This window comes from Raphanus sativus, unplaced genomic scaffold (genome assembly GCF_000801105.2).
Source record: "Raphanus sativus cultivar WK10039 unplaced genomic scaffold, ASM80110v3 Scaffold3620, whole genome shotgun sequence".
In the NCBI taxonomy this organism is placed as follows: domain Eukaryota; kingdom Viridiplantae; phylum Streptophyta; class Magnoliopsida; order Brassicales; family Brassicaceae; genus Raphanus; species Raphanus sativus.
Window position 1 is genome coordinate 1 of NW_026618926.1, and position 10,364 is coordinate 10,364.

The following is a 10,364-nucleotide window of genomic DNA, read 5'->3' on the forward strand; positions in this document are numbered from 1 at the left end:
GCTTTGATAGTATATATAAATTAAAATAATTGTTTATAATCATAAATAGAGAAGATGTGCTGTATTTGTTACACAGGTAATTGAGTGAGTAAAATTTATGTTTCATAAGTGAAACATAAATTTCAAAGTAGATGCCAAAATTAATATAAAATTTTAGAGGTAAAAGTTTTAGTTATTTTTTTTGTCACAAAAGACAGTAACTGGTTATCAATTTAAGGAATATCTTGAATGAATGAAATTAGAAAAGTTAGAATGCAAAAAATGAAACAAGGAAATTTATAGAATAAAATGGATGTTTTATAATTACATTTCATTTTTTCTATACATTCCATAAAAACCTATTGTAATGAGTTTTTTTTTATTCCAGTCAAAGGTTAGAAAATGAAATCAACATGAATATATAAGTCATTAAGTACAATTTGATTTCAAAAATTTGTAATCAATCCAGTTGCATCTTTGGAGTATAATCGTTTATGGGAAATTGTGTTTTTTTCCATGTTTTGAACGGGCTAACCCAAAAAAATAGAACATTTCCATAAAATTTTTAAATCACAGAAAAAGTAAACCGTGTTATTACAAATTTACAAATTTACGACAAAAATGTAACATAATGAACTTCATGTGTCTAGCATATAAACGGCTCATTAACATAACGGTCATGACAATACAAACCTGGCCGTTGTCTAAACTTCCGTCTCTTGAGAATATCTCTAGCTTTCACAACTATGTCTCTGTTAGTAATCTTCTTATCCTTACCAGTCGCCGACAATATAGTCTGAATCGCGTCACTGAATGCTCCATAAGCTTTCCCAGTGCTTACCACATGAACATCCTCTGATTTTTGATCTGTTTGGCATCCACTTAACAAAATCCCGTTGTCCGGATGCTTACTTCCTGCACCATTTATCTTCATCGAACTGGAGAGAATCGCCACACCAGGGCTTGAGTCTTGGCCGAATACATCGGCAAGTGTTTGTCTGATTTTCCCAGGTTTAACATCGGTTTGTCCGGTTTGTTCCTTGAAAAGAGCAATGTAGCTATCTAGAGGTATAGATCTTGTCTTCCTATCGACTGTCTCACCGTCCTCTGATTTGAATTTGATATCTCTGGTTAATCTTTCAGGGCTGCCTCCACGCCCTCTCCAGGAACTTGAGGTTCCACAAGTCGCTAGCATGCAAGCAAATAAACTAGCAAACCAGGGTGGTTTCGGATGATTTACGTGGCTCTCCCCTATCTGTTCCTTTGCTTCCTCTATGAGTCCACCACTATGACAAGAGTCCGAGATTATCGTCAATCGACATCCTTCTTTGACCTCTGCCACCATATCTCTAAACTCATTGTCTACAAAAAAAACATAATCCGAAACATTATTATATATGCATGTTACATAAACAATTTGACGTAACGGTCAAGCTTAGAAAACAGAGTGCTCTGTTTTTATCATGAATCGAAAAACAGAGGATTATGGTTAGTCCATAACATTTTACATGCATCTATATAAAATTTTAGCTCAGGAAACGTTACACAACTCACATTAAATGATTACTTTTGAGCACATACCAGTTATCAGATTCATATCGCAAGGAGTGATACACTCGTCAAAACCTGTGGCGTCGAGTACTCCTTCCTCTGTCGGGAGTCTCGTGCCATGTCCACTGTAATGAACCACCAGAGTATCACCAGATTCCCCGTCAGCGATGAGTTTATTCAGAGCGTCGCGGATGTTCTTGCCGGTCGGTTGGGGACCAGAAGTCTCTGTGTCGATGAGCACGGTTATGTTGTCGTTGGAGAATCCGTAACGGTCGGTTAGGCATCTATGCATGCGACGGACGTCGTTGACACAGCCACGTAGCTCCACGGAGGTCCCTGGGTAGTTGATCCCGATCAAAAGCGCTCTCTTTGTCATTGACGTATGAGTAAATACTTGGCTTCTTTTAGAAAAAAAAAATACTTAGCTTCGTTTTTAGTCTTTTTGGGGAAGAAGAAGTCTATGTATTTTTTTGTTTGTTTGTTCTTCTATGAATTGTTGCTATTTATTTTATTGCAAAGCCATCAACTATGACCAATCAATGATCCAACAACATTTTGACATTCTTGGCTGTTAATGGCCTTGACTTATATTATATTTCCTTGGTCCTTCTTAATATCAAATAGTAATATAACTATGGTCATATATTAGTACTAATACATTTTTTTTCCAAAGAACTGGTTATATTCAGTGTATAATTTATAAACGATCTATCATTCGACTACGACCGTTAATACAAACTAACATTTTTGGCTGTTATTTTTAGTCTTTTCCTTTCTAGGGGAAACTTCGGTGGGTGCTATTGAAGGTCTTTGTTTTACAAGTAATCGGTCCTTTAAGAAATCTATATATAAAATCAAGGATATAATACATATAAATAATATGTTCTACATACAAACATACAAACAAACAAACGTGAGAGCTATTATTAAGCTAATCATTTAAGAAGAGGTGATGACACCACTATCTTTGCTGGTATTCATTATCCTTGCAAGTCGTCTATCTCAGGTTAATTTATTAATTCTTTCTTTAGGAGACATTGAGTGATTTCAAATGTTTGAATCTCTGAAGCATCGACGGGTTTTGTTTTGCTATAGCTTATGCCCTCTAACTGAGTTTGTTTCTTGATTAATGATTGTGGCAGGTTAAAGCAGCTGATTCTCTATTGAAACTTGTATCGTAGCTGAAGCAAACATCAATCTTCTCTGGATTTGCGCATCACTTGAAGATCATGTCGATCATAGAATTGCAGAGTTTGAACAAGACTCCGACAAAACAAATCGATTGTTGGGTAGAGTAGGTGATGAAGCATCTGCCAGGGCATAAGAGCTTGAGTCTCACTCATTATTAGTCTTCTTCTCAGAAATCGACTCTAGGCATCTAACTTGATAGCATTACATGATGAACTTCTAACTTGCAGAGAAATTTCGCAGATAGTTTGAACTTTGATCCCATTATTGCTCTTAGAATGTTGCACAGGATCAGAGTGAAAATAATAACGTTTTAAGAAAACGTTATACGTATATTAAAAAATAAAATATAATCGACCACGGTGGGACTCGAACCCACAATCTCCCGCTCCGGAGGCGAGCGCCTTATCCATTAGGCCACGCGGCCTATCACGTTCAACCTAATACGTATGCTTATTTGACTAAAAGTATACCGAACTCCCTTTGTCAAATTGAATTTTTACTTCAGAAGGATGACTGATTCAATTTGAGGATATAGTAAATATACATAACATATGATTTTTGTAGCACCACAAAACCAACAAAGTCATAAATAACTGGTAACCTATTGAGGAAAACTAAAAGAACATAATCGGATAAATTGTGTGTTAAATACCTGATACTACATTATGTCAAAATCAATACTAGTTCTTTAATTTACATGTGATATATGACTAATTCACAAATTAACCTTTGTTTTATTCACTTTCTACGAGTTTCAGAAAAAGATTTTGGAAGGCATTAGCTGATCACACACCCACTTTCACTTCAAAAAGTAAAATAATGTTAATTGATTCCTTATAATAAAACAACTGTCCTCAAACTTCAACAGTTATCCTTCTGAAGTTAAATTCAATGTCAGAGACAATACTGCAGAAGAATTTAAATACAAACAAATGAGTAGAATTTTGTAAACTATACTGTAATCAAGCTTCTCTGTCACCAGTAATCCTTACAAGAACACACACCACTCTCAAAATGGTGAAACCGATACTGATCTCTCAACACGATCCTACGTCCTATGACTTTACTAACAAACTTGTAAACAGAGTGGCAATCACTACATATGCGAAGGTTCTTAAAGATTCTAACCGTACAGCCTTCAGGAGTAGTCATCAAGGCGTAAGCAAGAGCGAGTCTTTCGCTATGATTCCAAAGATTCTGCTCTTTCTGTTCCTCATCCGTGTCTTGCAACGCCTGGCTTGTATCCGCTACATACCCAGATTCTTTGATCAGCTTCTTGATGTCGTCCAGCTTCTCGTATATCTCCAACGTTTGCGGATGAGTTCTGTCACCGATACCAAACTTACTCACTTTGTCTTTTTGTTTCACCCAACTGCAAGCTTGTTTCTTCTTGATGTTCTTGAAACCCATTTGGTTTCTCACACTCTCTACATCTTCCCATCTCCCTGTTGTTGCGAACATATTTGAAGACAGGACATAAACAGAATCATCCTCTGGTTCAAGCTTCGAGAGTTGTTCCGCTGCTCTTCTCCCACGGTCCAAATCCCCGTGGATTTTGCAGGAAGCTAGCAAACTACGCCACACCAGATCGTTTGGTTTCATTGGCATATTAGATATAAATGTTTCAGCTTCTGCTAACCTCCCTGACCTTCCAAGAAGATCTATTACACAAACGCAATGTTCAACCGACGGTTTTATACCGAAATCTCTAGCAATCATGTCGTAATACGCAAGGCCTTGGTCTACTAATCCTCCATGGCTACACGCTGTAAGAAGAGAGACAAATGTTACATGACCTGGTTTGACTCCACTTGCCAGCATCTCTTGGAAAGTCTCGCACACTTTCTCGAAGTAGCCGTGTCTTCCAAAAGCTGATATCAGTATGTTCCACGAGGGAAGTGATCTATTGACAGATGGTGGAAGCATTTTCACCGCTTCGTCTATTTCCCCGCATTTGTTATACATGTCCGCAGCAGCGTTGAAGATGAAACAATCTTGTTCAAACCCGAGTTTTACAGCTAAACTGTGAAGCTGTTGGCCTTCCTCTAGTACAGCTAGCTTCGCGGCAGCGGAGAGTCCCTCAGAGAAACTAAACTGGTCTAGATTCAATCCAACGCTTCTCATCTCTGAAACGAGTTTTAGCACCTCTTCTCCATGACCGTGGTGAGCATTTGCCGCAAGCATAGCATTCCACGTGATAATATTCCTTTTCTCTAATCTATTAAACAGGTCATGACTCGAGCTTAAATCACCACATTTTGCGTACATAGTGATAAGCGAGTTTTTCACGTGTTCATCCGATTCAAATCCAGCAGATACTATGTAGGCGTGTAATGGCTTCCCATGTTCAAGCAAATCACTGGGCGTTAAGCAAGCACCAAGAACACTTACCACTGTGATATAATTTGCAGGAACACCTTCCATTCTCATAGTTCGAAAAGCCTCCAGTGCCTTGTTAGGATCTTCATCCTCAGCATAACCACCAATAAGAGCATTCCAAGCCACTTCATCTCGTCTGGGCATCTGTAGTAACACCCGTCTGGATTCGCTCATCTTGCCTATCTTTCCATACATAGAAACTAATGCATTACCAATAATCTGATTGTCGAATAAACCGGTGACCATTACAAGCCCATGAAGGATCCTGCCTTTATCAAGAAACTCAGGACTAAAGCAAGCAGCCAATGCGCTTGTAAAACTTACATAGTTTGCTGATTTTCCAATCCTTATCAACGAGCAGAGAAGCCCTAAAGCATCTAAGCTCCTCCCATCCTCGACAAAACAAGCCATCAAAGAGTTCCATGAGATCAAATCTTTAGCAGGCATTTGTTTAAACACCAACTCTGCTTCTTCTGATCTCCCAGCACCTGCGTACATTCTCAAAAGAGTATTGCACACGCAGACAACCGAATCAAAGCCCATTTTCACAACCAGCGCATGGATTCCTCTACCCCATTTTTGGTAATCTACATGACCCAAAGCTGATAACAGAGTTGACACGGTGGTGGAATTCACTTCATCATGAAAGTGACGCATCAAATGGAACACCCAAAGCGTTTCCTCACAGTGCCCATTCTGAGCATATACTGCAGCAATCGAGTTCCATGAAATAGTGTCACGTTCAGACATTTGATCAAAAATGTACTTTGCACAGTCAACGTTTCCCAGGTTACCAAACATGGATACAAGCGCATTCTCCACTGCCAGCTTGCTCTCCAGTCCTGACTTGATAACCTGTCCAATAATCTGACGCCCCAATGATTCATCTTTAAGCAACCCGCATGAACTGATTACCAAAGACATGGAATTTTCATTACACCCAACTCCTTCTCCCCTCATACCTTTAAAGATATCAATCACTTCCTCCGGCTCACCCTTATCCGAGTAACCAACCATCAGCGAAGTCCAAGACACCACATTTCTCACGGGCATCTCCTCAAAGACTTTCCTCGAACACGAAACCAACCCATAAACCCCGTACAGATGCAAAACAGCAGTACTCACGTAAACATCAGAAATCAAACCATACTTAACCACAAAGCCGTGAACTTGAACCCCTTCTCTCAGCATACAACCTTCCCGACCACAAGCTGTAACCAAACTAGCAATCACAAACCCACTCGGCCTAACACCACCGAGACCACACATCTCCCGGAAAAAACCAACCCCTTCCCTGTACAACCCGACACGGACGAGTCCTGACATCATGGTGTTCCAAGAAGCTTCGTTTCTCACAGGCATTTCGTCGAACAGGTGGCGCGCGGGTTTGACTCGGCCGAACTTCGTGTACATGTTGATCAAAGTGTTGATGTGGAGAACACTCGTACGAACCAATCCCTTGACGCATAGCGCGTGAACAGCTCTTCCCGTGGTTTCGTTACTGATCTGAGAGAAACCGTTCTCGTGAAAGGAAGATACTTCCGGGCTCCAATGGTCTGAGAGCGAGAAGAAGAATCCACTCAAGCTGGTCACTTTTCTCCCTTGTCCTTGTTCTTCCACGTTTTTCAAACATTGCAGTGTCGAGAGCCGCCGCGTTTTGAAACGGCGGGAGAATAGGTTATGAAGTAGTAGTCGAGATTCGTCGCCGGGACGAGACAGGAGTTTGCGGTGACAGGTGGCCAGCTTTGATTCGTCTGTAGTTTCCCGGGAAGTTTAAACGATTCTCACTCTAAATTCCTCAGTCAGATCAGCCTTCCTTCATGAACTAATGTTAATGGGCTTTCTTTGTTTGGGCCACGAGTTAATAGGCTTTCACACTAAACTCCTTAGAGATTTTGATATCAGTCTCGTTCACACACATGCTTTTGCTAATCTTTTTGGTGTTTTGAGACAAATCGTTGTCTTTACAAAAGCAGAGCCGGACCTGAGATTTCCGGGGCCCTATTCAAAACAAAGATGAACTTTTCGTAGTTTTAATAATAAGAAGTAACATCGAAAAAACTATAGAACAAGGAAAAAAAAAAGAACAATCCAAACATAATTATCTTCAAAATAGAGTACAATAGTTTTAAGAAACACAACAACAGTTCTATCAATTCTGAAAAATAACTCTTCTCGCAGTTTTTTCAGCAAAATCATTCATCAAACTTTCATAATTGAGATTTCGAATTAAAGCTTTCTCAATCGATAACATAGCCAATCCGTTTAACCTTTCCTGTGACATAGTAGATCGTAGATAAGACTTTATCAACTTCAATTTAGAAAAACTTCTTTCAGCTGAAGCAACTGAAACCGGAATGGTGAGCATTATCCTGTAAGCAATCCATATACCCGGATAGCTGTCCTTCATTCTCTTCAAATAATCCAGTACTTCTACATTCTTCTTGAAAGTTTTTGGCAAAACTTCTCTGAACATTTTGATTTCCATGAACAAATCATTCCCATCAATATCAGAATCTGCTCCATGCTTCAGAAAAGCTTCAAGGTTAGAACATTTACTCTTCAAAGTATCATCGCTTGTTGAGTTGAGCTTTCGCAGACTGAACAAAAACCCAAAAATATCTTCATACTCTTTAAATTGTTCTAACCTTGTTTGGAAAGAAACAAGAGCTTGGTCCATCATTTTGATAAAATAATTGATTCTGAAATCATCCTCCGAACTTAGAACCTGACAAACATCATCACCTTTGTCTCGCTCTTCATCAAAATGAGTTTTCCTTTTAATAAGGCGCTTCTTCTTCTTGTTAAACATGGGTTCAATATCCATAGCAACCGCAATTTTTGAAGCTTCAGCTTTTGCTTCTTCAAATCCCGTTTCTCTATACTTTTGGAAAAAAGAAACCAACCCCTTTAGCTGAGCAATGGCATCATCAATATCAATATCTTCAGACTGTAGCGTCTTGCTCACAGTATTGACAGCAAATAGAACATCGTACCATATAACCATACCAAACAAAAACTCAAACCCTTCGATTCCATGTGTTTCACTTATCGCAAGACATTCAGCTTCACTCCGCGCTCCTGGATCCTTACTGTTTTCTGCAAAGTAAAGTAAGACATCTCTGATTTCTGGAGCCTTAAAACGTATTGCCTTAACGCTTTCAAGGTGACTTTCCCAGCGCGTATCTGATAGCGGTTTAAGCATGAAACCTCCCACCATTTTCCTGTACATCTCCCACCTAGTCGTAGATGGTACAAAAAAATTATATAGACGCTGGATAATCCCAAAGAAAGAGATCGCTTTATCAGAAGATTTAGCAATATCACAAATAGCCAAATTCAGATTATGACAGCCACATGGTGTAAAAAATGCTCTTGGATTGATATCCAACAATCTCTTCTGCACTCCTTTGTTTTTTCCTTTCATGTTTGATCCATTGTCATAACCTTGTCCCCTGATATCATTAATATCCAACTTCAAACCAATCAGTGTATCACATAGTAGCTCAAAAAGCCCTTTTCCTGATTTATCTTCAACTTCGAGAAAAGTGAGAAAAAATTCTTCAATCTGAACTGGACTCACTGATATATCCACACATCGAATAATGAGAGACATTTGTTCTTTGTGGCTGATATCTGGAGTACAATCAAGAATAACCGAGAAGAATTTTGCCTCTTTAATCTTCTTGATGATCATAGACTTGATTTCAGAACTCAGAATACCAATCAACTCATTCTGAATTTTGTAGCTGAGATAATGGTATTTGGTTTCTCCTTTGGTGATTCGCCTAATGTGCTCCCTCATTACAGGATCAAATTTACCAATCATCTCAATATTCCCCAGAAAATTTCCATTGTTCTCTTGACCAATCTTGTCATTAGATCCCCGAAAAGCTATATTACTCTTAGCCAAATACTCCACCACTGAAAATAATCTCAGTAAAAGCTCCCTCCAATGATTCTTCTCTTTTTCGATTTCCTCTTGGACACACTTATCAATTGTCTGCTTCTTTTGCAGCCTCATCTCTAGCTCCATCCACTGGCTCATACACATAATGTGATCATGACTAGTTTCATGTTGGCTCAGCCTTATTCCAGTATTACTCCAATCCAGAAACCCAATGCTTGCTAGTTGAGTAGTCTCCTTGTAACGGGTGAACAACTTGCAACAAAAACAATAGATCCTGTCGAATGTTGTTGAATAAACTAACCAACGCCGCTGATGCATATCTCCATTTTTCATGATCCTTTTGTAATGTTTATGAGAAAAGTGTCTACCACTTACACTTTTGGGGAAAATATAATCTTCAGATGGTGGTGGGAGAGAACCTTTCTGAACCACATAATCTCTTAGCTTCTGATCAATTTTTCTCCAATTTCCAGGATCCATAAGATCAATGGTTGAATCATCTTCTTTAAAATGCTCGTCCTCTGCATTTAAATTGACATCTTCATCATCTATCTCAGCTCTATCTGTATTCTCTTCTGGACTAACCCCATCAACCTCATCATCCTCTGGTTCAGATCCATCAACCTCACCAGTTTCACTACTATCCTCAATAGTTTCATCAACCTCATCAGTTTGAAGAGATGCTGATCTTTTAAAATATTTTAACAGAGAACCTGATTGAGATTTCACTAGTTCTTCTATTCTTCTTTTCTTTGCTCTTTTCTTAGCTCCAGAAAGATATATTCTTGATGCACTCATTTTTCTGCAGGATGAAAATATAATTTTTTTAGAAAACTTCAAATCTAAAACAAGTAAATCAATTGAGATAGAGATGAATAAACAAAACATAATAGAAGATTTGTTAAACAAAAATAAATTTTGTTTTTACCTGAGAATCAAAAGCTAAAAGTCTCTAGTTTTCTTATGAACTTATTTGCTTTTACAGAGTAACAGAGAAGAGGAGAAGTTGAAAAGACAAACTCGTAAAAGACAAACTCGTAACTTTCTTTAGGTGAACTAAAAATAATGTTTTTTTACTTGTTTAAATATATTATAATATATATTTATTGACTAACTTACGATGCTCACGTGGTTGACAAAAAGAAACTTACGATACTCACATATTTTATTCTGTCCACATAAGATTAAACTAGGTGTTTTCCTGCACCATGTGCAGTGATAAAATTTTTAAAATTTAAATTATATTTAAAAATGAAATTTACCAATATTATATATTTTATTATTTTACCAATAATTAATATAAATATTATTTAATTAAGCATAAAATAAAGATAAAATATTTTTTATTTTAAAA

The 10,364-nt window shown here is 38.0% G+C and overlaps 3 protein-coding genes and 1 non-coding gene across 4 annotated transcripts; all 4 read right to left on the minus strand.

Moving 5' to 3' along the window:
* Window positions 1-571: 571 nt before the first annotated feature.
* On the minus strand, window positions 572-1,993 carry LOC130506753 (metacaspase-8-like). The gene is made up of 2 exons (XM_057001438.1): window positions 1,561-1,993; window positions 572-1,341 (listed from the first exon to the last, which is right to left on the minus strand). Exons 1-2 carry the CDS (start codon window positions 1,904-1,906, stop codon window positions 626-628), a joined length of 1,062 nt encoding a protein of 353 aa, XP_056857418.1. The 5' UTR covers window positions 1,907-1,993; the 3' UTR covers window positions 572-625.
* A 1,079-nt stretch (window positions 1,994-3,072) lies between these two features.
* Window positions 3,073-3,145, minus strand: TRNAR-CCG (transfer RNA arginine (anticodon CCG)). The gene has a single exon. It is a non-coding gene; the product is annotated as a tRNA-Arg (tRNA).
* A 409-nt stretch (window positions 3,146-3,554) lies between these two features.
* On the minus strand, window positions 3,555-6,878 carry LOC130506752 (pentatricopeptide repeat-containing protein At3g24000, mitochondrial-like). The gene has a single exon (XM_057001437.1). It carries the CDS (start codon window positions 6,511-6,513, stop codon window positions 3,697-3,699), a length of 2,817 nt encoding a protein of 938 aa, XP_056857417.1. The 5' UTR covers window positions 6,514-6,878; the 3' UTR covers window positions 3,555-3,696.
* Window positions 6,879-7,252: 374 nt separating this feature from the next.
* On the minus strand, window positions 7,253-9,808 carry LOC130506754 (uncharacterized). The gene is made up of 3 exons (XM_057001439.1): window positions 9,652-9,808; window positions 8,376-9,573; window positions 7,253-8,270 (listed from the first exon to the last, which is right to left on the minus strand). Exons 1-3 carry the CDS (start codon window positions 9,806-9,808, stop codon window positions 7,253-7,255), a joined length of 2,373 nt encoding a protein of 790 aa, XP_056857419.1.
* Between the last annotated feature and the right edge of the window lie 556 nt (window positions 9,809-10,364).

Excerpts from the sequence above, each read along its gene's own strand:
- LOC130506752 (XM_057001437.1), bottom strand. The coding sequence starts at position 6,513 with ATGTACACGAAGTTCGGCCGAGTCAAACCCGCGCGCCACCTGTTCGAC.
- LOC130506753 (XM_057001438.1), bottom strand. The coding sequence starts at position 1,906 with ATGACAAAGAGAGCGCTTTTGATCGGGATCAACTACCCAGGGACCTCC. Across the intron at positions 1,342-1,560 it reads CGATATGAATCTGATAACTG|ACAATGAGTTTAGAGATATG; the intron begins GTATGTGCTCAA and ends TTTTTTTTGTAG.
- LOC130506754 (XM_057001439.1), bottom strand. The coding sequence starts at position 9,808 with ATGAGTGCATCAAGAATATATCTTTCTGGAGCTAAGAAAAGAGCAAAG. Across the intron at positions 9,574-9,651 it reads TGATGAAACTATTGAGGATA|ATAGAGCTGAGATAGATGAT; the intron begins GTAGTGAAACTG and ends AAGAGAATACAG. Across the intron at positions 8,271-8,375 it reads TCTTTCTTTGGGATTATCCA|TCACCTTGAAAGCGTTAAGG; the intron begins GCGTCTATATAA and ends GCGCTGGGAAAG.